At 46.6% G+C, this 13269-nt stretch overlaps 1 protein-coding gene across 1 annotated transcript in view; it reads left to right on the forward strand.

Annotated features, from left to right (window-relative positions):
* The window catches only part of gas2l1 (growth arrest-specific 2 like 1), a 34447-nt gene extending 21322 nt beyond the window's left edge, over positions 1-13125 (forward strand). The window contains exons 2-5 of the mRNA XM_063017933.1: positions 1067-1174; positions 5331-5427; positions 7080-7365; positions 10053-13125. Coding sequence (XP_062874003.1) covers positions 1067-1174; positions 5331-5427; positions 7080-7365; positions 10053-11937 — 2376 coding nt within the window. The 3' untranslated portion in view covers positions 11938-13125. The remainder of the gene's footprint in view (positions 1-1066; positions 1175-5330; positions 5428-7079; positions 7366-10052) is intronic.
* The last annotated feature ends 144 nt before the right edge of the window (positions 13126-13269 follow it).

Genomic DNA, 13269 nt, shown 5'->3' on the forward strand with positions numbered 1-13269 from the left:
TATGTATGAGTTTGTGTGTGTATGAATGTGTGTATTCGTATGCATTTGTATGAGTTAATGTGTCTCTATGTGTGTGTGTGTGTGTGTGTGTGTGTGTGTGTATTTGTAAGCCACTTGAATTGTGTGTTCAATTCCCAATGCCAGCATCATCAGTGTTGCCAGGAAATTATGCAATACAAGCGGAGAAGGTGTGTGTAGCTGTTTTTCCTTTGTGTGTGTATGTGTGTGTGTGTGTGTGTGTGTGTGTGTGTGTGTTTTCTTTAAGCATTTAGGCATGAATAATAAAGATTAGTGTGTAAAACCTGTGTGTGTGTGTGTGTACAGAGGAGTCAGGTACTGTCTTAGACAAGACAAAACGCTACACAAACGGGAAAAAGAGGCTTCACACACAAACAGGGAAAATGGCTACAAGACACACACACACACACACACACACACACAGTTATAGCTTGGTTGCTGGGAGGTGAGGGATGTGACTCAGCATCCTATCACCAAAGTGCTGAAAAGCTCTGTATACTGTATATAGTGTGATGGTGTGTGTGTGTGTGTGTGTGTGTGTGTGTGTGTGTGTGTGTGTGTGTGTGTGTGTATCTAAATGCTTGATCACAGTAAGGGGGTGAAGTGACTCATTTTGCTATAGCTCAGTAAGGGCATTTTGCTATAGCTCATTAGACTGCTGCCCCACCCGAGCCCCCGTGTCCTGATCATGTTTATCATTCTATTTTGGGGCAGTACAGTGGCTAAGTGGGTAGCACTGCCGCCTCACAGCAAGAAGGCGGTCCGGGTCCTTTCTGTGTGGAGTTTGCATGTTCTCCCCGTGTCTGCGTGTGTTTACTTTGAGTGCTCCGGTTTCCTCCCACAGTCCAAAGACGTGAAAGTGAGGTGAATTGGAGATACACAATTGTCCATGACTGTGTTTGATATAATCTTGTGTAATGAGTAACTACCGTTCCTGTCATGAATGTAAACAAAGTGTAAAACATGATGTTAAAATCCTAATAAACAAACAATCATTCTGTTTTTATTTATCATTATGACTGATTTTTTTTCCTTCCTGTGTTTGTAGGTGCGTGAAATCCTCGGCCAGTGTTCATGTCCAGCTCAGTTCCCCATGACCAAAGTCTCGGAGGGGAAGTACAAAGTGGGCGACTCCAGCGCCCTCATCTTCATCAGGGTACGACTGTTTACCTTTGATCCGCTCTTTATAACACACACACACACACACACACACACACACACACACACACACACATACATACACAGACCATGGTTGATGTGATCATGTGTGCAGAGCAGATTAATAAATGTAGTTTTTATGTAACTTTATTAGTTTCTTTATTCTTAAATAAAAGTCCCCATATTATATGCAGTTATAGCCTAGTGGTTAAGGTACTGGACTAATAATCGAAAGGTTTCTGGTTCAAGCCCCGCCACTGCCTGGTTGCCACTGTTGGGCCCTTGAGCAAGACCCTTAACCCTCAATTGCTTTTGAACGAGATGACCACCATGCTCATGTACGGCTGTCCACTGACCATGTTGCTCATGTTTTTTGTAGGTGTATGTAATTTTAGTAACACTAACACACACTACACAGTTGGGAGGTCTAAACTGGTCCTAGACCTCCGGGTGTCATCATGGGCTTCTTATTAACCACTTTCAAGTCAAGTCAAGTCAAATTTATTTATATAGCACTTTTTACAATAGACATTGTCTCAAAGCAACTTTACAAAATCCAGAACCAACAGATACAAAAACCCCTGTTGAGCAAGCCGAGGGTGACAGTGGCAAGGAAAAACTAAAAAAAAAAAAACTTTTAAACCTTAAAATTACAGGAAGAAACCTTGAGAGGAACCAGACTCAGCAGGGCCCATCCTTCTTGGGTGGTCTGGATTCACATACCAGGACTTCCAAAAATCCCCATAAATGTGTTCCAATCACAATCATCAACTGAATTTACTGATAATACACCAAGACGTTACGAACAGCCACCTAATCTGCTGTCAAAACAGCTCTGACACACGCAAGCACGGACACCACTGGCGGTACGATTGAGGTGGATCGTGCTATAGTGTGTTCTGGTGCCAGCTGTTCCATGGACACACGACACACACATGCCCAAACCTTCACACGATTGTGAGATCATTCTCTAATGTTAATGGCACACATACACATACAGACCGTGGTTGATGTGATCATGTGTGCAGAGCAGTACAGATAACATCGTAACACTAACACACACTACACAGTTAGGACATCTAAACTGGTCCTAGACCTCCTGGTGGCATCATGGGCTTCATAATAACTACGTTCACATCCCAGGACTTCCACAAATCCCAATAAATGTGTTCAGATAACAATCTTGGACTGATAATTTACTGATAATTCACCGAGACGTTACGAACACCCACCTACCACCACCCCATGGACGCGACTGGACATCTGAAGCAGTCCTGTGATATCCGGTACTGAAACTGCTGTACGATTGAGGTGGATTGTGCTACAGTGTGTTCTGGTGTTCTACAGGCCCAAACCTTCACACGATCAAAGAGAAAACAGGAGATTTTTCTCCATTCCTCTAATGTCCAGTTTCTACGCTCATGTCCTGTTACTTTGACGGTGGACAGAAGTTAGCATGGGCACTTTAACTGGTCTGTGACTATGCAGCTCTGTAGGGTTCGATGTACTGTGTGTTGTGACACATTTACCTCATCAGCAGGATTAAAATAATCCGTACCAGACATCATAGACTTCATGTCGTCCGGCATCAATGAACCTGACGGCGGGTTGTGTTTCTTTTATTAATCTATAATGTTTGAGTAAATGTTGTTCGCATGCATGCAGGTCACATGTAGTTCAGTGCTTACTGTACTGGACTAGTAATCAAAAGGACACTGGTTCAAGCCCCATCACTGACAAGTTGCCCCTGAAAGGCCCTTGAGTACGGACCTTAACCCTCTATTGTTTTTATATTTGTCCGCGTGTGGTAAATCTAAACGTGAACTTTTACCTTTGCTTGATGGATAATGATGTTAAATGCTTCATACATAAAAGCCTCATATCTTCCCAAGATCCTTTTGGGCCGGTTCTCAGACAGACGCCTGACGAAGCATGATGCTATCAGATCAATGTGTCAGAGTATGATCTTCTAACAGCATGACCTTCACTTCGATCCTTACTGGAAACACCTCTGTCCTGAACTTCCCCAGCCAGCAGACCTAGTCGCACCCATTCCAGCTGTGCATGAGAGACAGACTCAGACGTATGTTTGTCTCTGAGACGGGAGGGAAAAGGGACCAACGGTCCTGTAATCATTGATTTCTTCTTGTGTTCCCGTGGTTAGTCGAATATCCCATCATTTGTCTTTGTAGGAGGGCGGCACGATGGCAGGAAGGGCCTGGGTTTCATTCCCCAGCCTGTTCTCCCTGTGTCCTCTTGGGTTTCCCCTGGGTGCTCCGGTTTCTTCATACAAGTCCAAAGACCTGCAGTCAGGATAATTGGAGATACTAGAAATTGCCCCGTGTGTGTGTGTAACATAGCTGTACATTCATGTACCATTTCCAGTAGCAAGGTGGTAGCATAAATCCAGTTAACTACTAGGCTTGAAGTTTAGTTTAACAAGTAGTTAGTTAGTTAGTTAGTTGCCCAGTAGCAAAGCAGGACTGATGAATGCTGATACTGAATAAGTCAGTATTTGGAAAACTAAACTATGTGCCCAAAGTATGTGGACAATTTAAGTTTCCAATCCCCTTATATAAATTATAAATGCCATTGCACCACCCAGTGCTGACCAAGGAGAGCCGTAGACTAGCATCCTCCTATAAAATATGCAGTTGCCAGACAGCAGTGGATTCTGACAGAGAGTCAGTCTACATCCTATGAGGAGGACCTCACCTCATCCCTCAGACACCGGCTTCCTTCCCTCAGACACCGGCTAATTTGTCTAGTAGTGCCTGGCCAGACTGGTAGTACTGTGGAGAATTAAAGCTCTTGACTTGATTAATGCACCACCGAAACGCCCCTATGCAGGAGGGATCTATAATCCACTGGCTTCACGTACTTTACAGACGTCTTTCTCAGTGTCTTCTACCTTCGTCCTGCATCAGTGCATCAGATGACGTGTTGCTATGTTGCTGTTTTCAGTCTGCGTCCTTAAATGGGAAGCGAATGAAGGCGTGAATGGACGGAAAGCACATGCGGTGTAAATCAGACGTCCCTCACTGTTCTTATCATTTCATTCTCTTTAAGGGGTTTCTCCTGCTTAACAATGGTGTGTTGTCATGGTAATAAGTCAAGGGGATGCACAAAGGCTCTGTTACATAACGTGTGTGTGTGTGTGTGTGTGTGTGTGTGTGAGACAGCTCAGCTTGATCCGATGACCGACTGCCCAGCATGATGTCCTACATGTATTGTCTGCATCTCCACTGATCTGATTCTCCTGCTTTGTTGCAGTGGGTGTGGGTGGCATGTGTGTGTGTGTGTGGGGGGGGGGGGGGGGGGGTACCTCCATTCTCTCCCATTTTCCTCCCAATCTAGTCATATCCAATTCCCTGATTTGTATTTCCATCTATACTGCTGCAGACCTCCACTGACCGAGAAAGGCTGTAACTAAAACACGCCCCCTCCTACACATGTGCAGTAGTCTACCACTTCTTTTCTCCTTCACCAGGCGGGTTCATATGAGGGTCTGTATCGCACATGGAGAGTCACGCACCGTCTCTGTGCAGGCGGCATCGATCAGCCAGCAGAGGTCATAATTCACGCAGTTATGAGGAATCCCTACAGCCCTCCCTCCCTCAGACGAGCCAATCGCTGTCCATGTAGGCGCCCGGCTTGCCGTGAGATGTCAGCATTGGTGGGCTTGCATGCTTTATAGCTGTGCCACCCAAGTGCCCATGAATTTACTCACTCACTTTCTTAACTGCTTATCCATGGGGGGTGCTGGAGCCTATTCCAGCTTTTCAGGGGGCGCAAGGCACACAGTAACAGCCTGGACAGGGCGCCAGTCCATCGCAGGGCAGACACACATACACACACACATTCACCTATAGGGCAATTCAGTGTCTCCAGTTAACTTGACGGCAGTGCTACCCACCGAGCCCCATGAATTTATGTTAATATTTTCTATTTTTGAGTCAGCCATGTAGTGAATGTGCCTTTATTTTTGCACTGGAACAAACGTGAGCTTAAAATTCAGGCTAGATTTAATACTATGGTAAATACTATAAATCTGAACCATCAGTCTTCCATTTGTGCATTCATAATTTTGATTGGCTCTGTGTATGATTGTACATAACGGTATATAAAGGTGTGTTTACATTTTTTCTCCTCAGGTCTTACGGACCCACGTGATGGTGCGTGTAGGCGGAGGGTGGGACACTCTCGAGCATTACCTCGACAAACACGACCCCTGCCGCTGCAGTGCATTCTGTGAGTTCATTTCCTCCCCCCGTGCCCTCACTTCCCATCCCTCTGCTCTCACTTCCTGACTCACTAGCACTACACGACCACCAGACGCTTCATCACCTCGTATGAACATCAACAGCACCGCTACTGTCTGACGTTCAGCGCTGGATTCGGGAGTTTCTGGTTTTGCTTGTAGTGTTTAGTGGCTGTGATTAAGCCAGAGGAGAAGAGGAACACCTTCACCCTCACTTCCCTAGAAACTCGCACAAACACACTACAATTCTTTGAAACCCCGACAGAAATCCCCACGCTGTCGGAACATGACATGACGTTTTCCCACGGTGCATCACGGCAAATTTTACTCCACAAATATAATCAAAAATACCAGATAATGAAAAGTATCACCAGGTATTCAGTGTGTTCAGTCTGAATGATGTTCTGTCAGTTTAATTATAATATCAAAGCTCAGAGTAACGGTCGATACTGATCTGATACTGATCTGATAATGACGTTCTAACAGTAATCAAGCAAGTGATATAAATTCTATACACTTAATAACATGGTTAAATTTTTCATTAAATTCACTAATAATCTATCTGTCTATCTGTCTATCTGTCTGTCTGTACGTCTATCTAGCTGTCTGTCTGTTTATCTATCTGTCTATCTATCTGTATGTCTATCTATCTAGCTTTCTGTCTATCTATCTACCTGTCTGTCTATACCCATCTATCTACCTGTCTGTCTATACCCATCTATCTACCTGTCTGTCTATATCCATCTATCTACCTGTCTGTCTATATCCATCTATCTACCTGTCTGTCTATATCCATCTATCTAGCTGTCTGTCTATACCCATCTATTTAGCTGTCTGTCTATACCCATCTATCTAGCTGTCTGTCTATACCCATCTATCGAGCTGTCTGTCTATATCCATCTATCTAGCTTTCTGTCTATACCCATCTATCTACCTGTCTGTCTATATCCATCTATCTAGCTGTCTGTCTATACCTATCTATCTAGCTGTCTGTCTATACCCATCTATCTACCTGTCTGTCTATACCCATCTATCTACCTGTCTGTCTATATCCATCTATCTAGCTGTCTGTCTATATCCATCTATCTAGCTGTATCTATCTATATCTATCTGCCTATCTATCTAGGATCTGTCTGTCTATCTATCTAGAATCTATCTGTCTATCTATCTGTCTGTCTGTCTATCTGTCTGTCGGTGTGTCTGACCACCTGTCCATCTATCTATACATCCAAGGAAAAACCATGTACACACCAGCCACACGATCCCAGCAAAAACAGGATTTGTATTACCAGTCAGCTTGTGTGCCCACTGTAGGTGCTTTTGTGGTGGACAGGAGTTAGCGTGGGCACTTTTACTGGTCTGTCACCATAACAGCTATAACAGTCTCCAGTATTTTGGAAAGACTTTTCATAGAATTGTGAAGTGAATTTGTGTCCATTTAGTCCTGGTCTGCAATCAACATTTCAGTTCATCCCAAAGTTGTTCTATGTGGTTGAGGTCCATGGACCTTCTTTGAATGTAGGGCCTGTGCCCTTGGTGGAAACATTGAACTTATTTCACTCTATTGATTTACAGTTTATATTCCCAGTATCAGCTTGTACACCGGTGTGATTTAAACGTTGTGTGTGTTCGTTCTCCACAGCTCACAGGTACCAGCAGGGTAAATCCAGCGGTCAGACCCCCCACAGTAAGAACTCCAGCGCACACTCGTCCCGTTCGGCCAGTCCCGGGCCGCATTATAAACCCGTCGAGCGACGCTCTCTGGAGCCTTCAGCGCCCGGCGCTCCCACCTCTTCTGCATCCTCCTCCCCCAGACTGTCCAGGGCAAACCAGGGTGATGGAGAGTCGAGCAGAGGGAGAATGAACGGTACCCTGCTTCCCAAACTGCCCAGAGACAGATCAGAGCCTCGCCAGTTCAACCCACTCAGGTGTGTTAATGATCTTCATTTAGAAACTTTTGTTTATGTCAGATCTTGGCAAAGAGACCACTGTTCCATGTATTTTGTGTTTACGGACAGTTTGTGCAGATGATCGATTACTTTTCTGTTTGAATGCTAATGGATTAGTCTAGGCAACATAAGACTTTATATGGGCACAGAGACCCTCTTTTGTCAATCATATTCACTATAGAGGAACTAGGAGTAAGAGGCCATATGACTGAGGTAAATTACTTCACCACCGAATGAGTAATAGATGCTGCTGTATGGATATTTTTGGCCCAGAAGAAATGGTCATGACCTAGAAAACCCATGTTTCAACATAAAAGTGTGTCCAGACGCTCTGGTGGTGATGCAGTTTAATGCACTAGCGCATCACAGCTGATATCCCAAGCTCTTGAGCATTCGAGTTCAAACCCCAGGCCATGCTATCAACCTGGCCAGGCGTTCAGGAGCACTTAACGTGGCTCTCGGTATGCATTACAGCTCTCTATAAAGATACAGCTGAGGACTGTGCACATGGCAGAGGGGCGAGTACCAGTCTCAGCTCCTCCACAGCCATTCAACTGAATCCTGACCTTGTCTTTTACAAGTGTATGTAAACTTTTGGCTACAGCTGTATGCATTATATGGTAGGGCAGTTGTAACCTAGTGGTTAAGGTACTGGTCTAAGTATTCAGAAGGTTGTTGGTTCAAGCCCCTGTAGGTCGCTTTGGATAAAAGCGTCTGCTAAATGCCGAAAATGTAAATGTATGCATTATATGGCCAAAAGTATTTGGACACCTGACCACCTAGACACCTAGTCTGTAGCCTAGTGGTTAAGGTACTGGGCTAGTAATCAGAAGGTCGCTGTTTTAAGCCCCACCACTGCCAGGCTGCTGCTGTTGGGTCCTCGAGCAAGGCCCTTAACCCTCAATTGCTCAGACTGTGTACTGTCACAGTACTGAAAGTCGCTTTGGATAAAGGTGTCTGCTAAATGCCATGAATGTAAACATAAGAGCTTGTTGGTTTTACCATATTAAAAACAGCCGCTCTTCGGAGAAGGCTTCTTGCAAGACTTTGAAGTATGTCTGTGGGAATTTGTGCCCATTCAGTCAAAAGAGCATTTGTATGGCTGGGCACTGGTGTGGGTCCAGAAAGTGTCAGTTGATGTTCCAGTTCATTCCAAAGCTGTTCAGTGGGGCTGAGGTCAGGACTCTGTGCAGGACACTGGAGTTTTTTGCTTTTTGTCAAGTCTTTATAGAGCTTGCTTTGTTATTCTGGTACAGGAAAGTGTTGCCGCAAAGTTAGAACAACTCATTTCCTTTATATAATTGATTAATTACACCTGTGATCAATTGTTGTGGCTGAAACACATGAATTAAAAAATAGAACGGGTGTCCCAATACTTTTGTCCATATAGTGTATCTGAGAAGCTTGTGTGTAGACAAATGCACATTTATTTATAAGTGTCTGTGTCCTTGTGTGGTCTCTTAATTAGTCTATCCTCTCACTGCAGTAATCCCAGGTGACATTGGCTATGTCATGCCCAACCGTCCAGCAATGCCACCATGTGGTAAAAGCGTCGTATTACACATCAAAACATTCGATCACAGTCTGTTGGACGTGTTTCAGCCTTTTCTGTTTGCTGTTTTCCCAACACAATGTGCTGACTGACCGAAACAGACGTCTCAGATGTCTACAGAGATAAAAACAGCTTTATATACCATGTGCTGGTTCCACCACCCATCATTAGCTCGACATTACCTCGTACCAAATTAGCCCCGACCTTCACTGATAAGGTCGCTGTGTGTTTTTAGTCATTAGCCGATTTATTTTTTGCGTCAGCGTTATCATTGTTTACAGCAATAGCAGGCAGCTAGCAGCTGGTTTGCTCTGGCAAGAAGCCGGCAGAAAGGAGGTCCATGACTTCCTCAGCACCGTTAACCCTGACAGTGCCAGACTGAGACATGCGGGATTACAGCAGATTAGCCTAATTTCACACCCTGAGAAAGAGACGAAGGAACAGAGAGAAAGGGGCTCATCCACACCATCAAGATGTTAAAACTGTTACTGCAGGGTGTTTGAACCACTGTGTGTGGATTATATGGATTGTTTTTCAGTCTTCAAACCACTGCTGACCAAAAGGAACCCAAATGCTCTTCTCATATTTGCCAAAAAACTGACTTTTGGGGATTGTATTCTGTGGACATGGATTGACGAGTCAAAGGTGGAACTTTTTCGAAGACATAGATAGATATATAGATAGATAGATAGATAGATAGATAGATAGATAGATAGATAGATAGATAGATAGATAGATAGATAGGTAGTTAGATAGTCAGCTAGATAGACAGACAGACAGACAGACAGACAGACAGACAGACAGACAGATAGACAGTTAGGGTACTGGACTAGTAATCGATCTAAAAGCAAACAAGCCAACTCTGATATAAAAAAGAGAAGATGAAGGTCCTGACTTGATTCCCATTAAGATGCTGTGGCAAGACCTTAAATTTGCAGTTCAAGCCCAGAAACCCTTCAATATAGCCAATAAAAATAAATCGGCAAAGAAGCTAGGCCAAAATTACCGCACGTTATTGCAAACGTTTGATGGCAGTTACTTATAATCTTTAAAGTCTCATTTCTTACAGGTATTTAATTATTTTGAGCTAAAAATCTTCCTCTTCCTCTTTCAGAAATAAGGACTCTTTATTACCGCTGACCCGCCGCCTGTCTGGAGACAGCGACTCCTCTAATGCCTCCTCCAAAGGAACGGGCGGAGTAGCAACAGGAGGCCGTTTGTCTCACGGGTCTCGTCGCTCTAACGGTGAGAAGGTGATTCTCCTGGTCAACCGGAAGGAAGGCAAGCATGTGATCGAACGCCCATCAGGTGGTAATACCCAGATGCCCGCTATTCGCACTCCCCAGCCCAGAGCTCGCAGCACCTCTAGGGAACGGCCTACACCCGCTCTGTCCTCTCCGGCCAAAATGAAGCCCTCTCCACCCCAGGGTAATGCTGCACGGATGGAGAGAGGGAGATCGACCGGGCCAGAGGGGCCGCGGAGGTTCCAGGGCTCCCGGTCGCTCAGCCAGGGCAAAACGCCTCCACGACGAGGGAGCGATGCCACGCCCGCTTCTCCTCGTCACAGGGATTCCCATGACGATCAGAGGTCCAAGCAGGCGCCTCCGGGTTCACCTAGGTTGAGCGGAAGCTTTCCGAAGAGACAGGCGCCCTCTTCTGCGTCCAGCTCGCCTCTTAAAACAGGCTCCGGTAGTCCTATGAAGAAGGGCACAGTGACTCCGCGGCCCCCTGCACCCAGGTCACCGTCGGTCGGAAACAGAAGGCTTTTGCCTCCCATCTCACAGCCAGGGCGGCACTCGACGTCAAGGTCTGCGCCAAGATCGCCGCATCACCACGCGCCACATCCACCTCGGGCAGCAGGGAGGGCGCAACGAGGCTTCGGGAACCAGAACCACGTTCCTCAGGATGATATAGGGATTGGATTTGGCCTTCCACTGGACCCAAAACGTGAACAGGAGCTGTACCGCAGCTTTGAGGCCGAGTTCCTGGCCAACACGCAGCCGGGCAAAGTTCCTCAAACTAAAGACATTGCCGCACTTCCTGTCTCGCAGCATGGCTATAGGACATTCGGTGATCCTAATGTGACAGATTCAGCCTATTCATCCTCCAACTCCTCCAACTCCTCCCTGTACGTCGGAGGAAAAGCTGGACCCCTGCCGGACCTACGTGACACAAAACGGACCGGCGGAGCTCGAAACTGTGCTCTTGAGGACCCACCCACTTTGTTGCACAACCAGACCCGATCCTGTCTTCCAAACGGAGGGCTCCGAAAGCTTCCCGCCATCTCCAGTTCAACTGAGGACGAAGATCCTTTGATCCCATCCAGGCACCTCTCGTCTAACCACATAAACGGGGGCCACATGGGGTTTCCGAATTCTGTAGCACCTATGGAGCAGCAGGAGCATCTAGACTGGCCTGGCTTGGAAGGCGACGTTCCTCTAGAGAATCAGAACCCAGAAATGCCCTACGACCAGGCCGTCACCAACACTAACGGAAACACCGAGCCGCCTTTGCCCTACTCGTTTCCTTCGCCTCCCCCTCCAGAGGACTGCTCCTACAACGACTCGTCCAGCGAGAGCTCCTCCATGTGTCTAAGCCTGAGCGAGCCCCTCTCCGACGGTTCCTGCACCCCTCCACCCACCCTCGCCAACGGAGAGGCAGACTGCACCGTGGTCCTCCGAGCCAAAAGAGGGCAGAAGAAGGCGGAAAGGGTGCCTTCCATCTACAAACTCAAACTGCGCCCGAGGATACGACCCCGTACGGACAACAGGCCGGAGAACAGTCCGTCTCGCATCCCGACGCCGCTCAGCTACAGAGAGATGCAGCAGCAAAAGCAGAACGCGGGAAATCTGACGCCGCCGCAGACGCCGCGCTCTCGCAAAACTCTGCACCAGGCTTTCAGCGACGTCATTCGCCAGCAGAAGAGGTCGGCCAGCGTCGGGTCCCGACAGTGCTCCTACTCTCCAGAGTCTAATATCGATACAGATGCCTGGATGTAGCATAGCAAAGGAAAGAGGGTAGCCCTGTCGATTTGGGTAACGAGGGTGTTGTTGAGGAAAGCAGGGCATTGTGGATGACCAACTTTGATCCGCTTTCAGTCCTGACCTTGCGTTCACCACCTATCAGCGCTGTATGGGTCACTCTGGGTGCGAGGAAGGGTTCCACCAGTCCACCCACCCAGTCCACTCACATTAATTAAGTGAAACTCCTTTCAGACATTGATTGACTGGAGGACGGATTCAAACCCATGTCCCCAGGACCAATGTTACTGTGTGCCACCCTATCATGCCATACAATTCCTATTCCGTGACTTAACAGCGCTAATTACTCCATCGGGACTCTGGCCTCCACCTTGCTATATTGTTAGCTTTGCAAGCTGCATCCTGTTTGGGTGACTAAAAGGCGCTGGACGGGTTCTGCTCCGACTGTGCTGGTGGGTGAAAGAAAGCCGTGTTTTCTAAACACGCCCCTAGGTGACACCTAGGCTCGCCGCCGGTATGACCGCAGGGTTTGCCCGACGCTGTGCATTTTTGGATCTCAGGGAAAGACTAAAATTGCATCTATGAAAGACAATCAAGAGCAAGAACAGTCTCTAAACTGTGACCGTGAGGGAGTGGTGGCTCGAGCAGGACGATGCTAAATCTCTCATTATAAATCTGAGCCCGGGACCATTTCGGACTACTGGACTCCCAAAACGTCCAAAAAATGGATCTGTAAAATAATATCACCAAAGAATAAACTGGGGGGTTTCCTTGACCGGTGACTCGTCACTGTGGTCACTGTGTGGGTGGAGCTCTGATAAACCCACGCCACACCGAGAGAAGGAAGCTAGAATGGTGACGAAAGAGCCAATAACAATGCACAATGTGTCTGAAGGGCGAGAGCAGATGCATCATCAGGATCACGCTCACCTCGCTGCGTAACGGCCGTCTCATGGAAGTGAGAAATCGGCTGAAACTCGTGTTTCCTGATTCGAGGAGTCTCTGCATCGTGAGTCAGTCTGTCTGATTTCGTCTGATTGCTGCTCGATTGTTGCTTGGTGAATGAGGTGTCGATAATGTCTGACTTCCTTCTGCGACCTGTTACTACAGTCAGTCTGACAAAGTGGGACGCACTCACGCGTTCGAGTTTTGCTTTATTTTACAGACTGGACCTACACGATCACGATCAAGGCTTTTAAATCGTATTTTAGATGATTAAGACTTTGTTTTTAAGACGTGTTTTATTTGGGGTTGATATCTCATGACTAAATATGTTCTCCAGAATCATCACCATACATCACTGCTTGTTTAAACTGTGTGAGATAGAGAGGAATGTTCATGTCCCTAAAT

The sequence above is a fragment of the Trichomycterus rosablanca genome, chromosome 21 (genome assembly GCF_030014385.1).
Source record: "Trichomycterus rosablanca isolate fTriRos1 chromosome 21, fTriRos1.hap1, whole genome shotgun sequence".
Classification (NCBI taxonomy): Eukaryota; Metazoa; Chordata; class Actinopteri; order Siluriformes; family Trichomycteridae; genus Trichomycterus; species Trichomycterus rosablanca.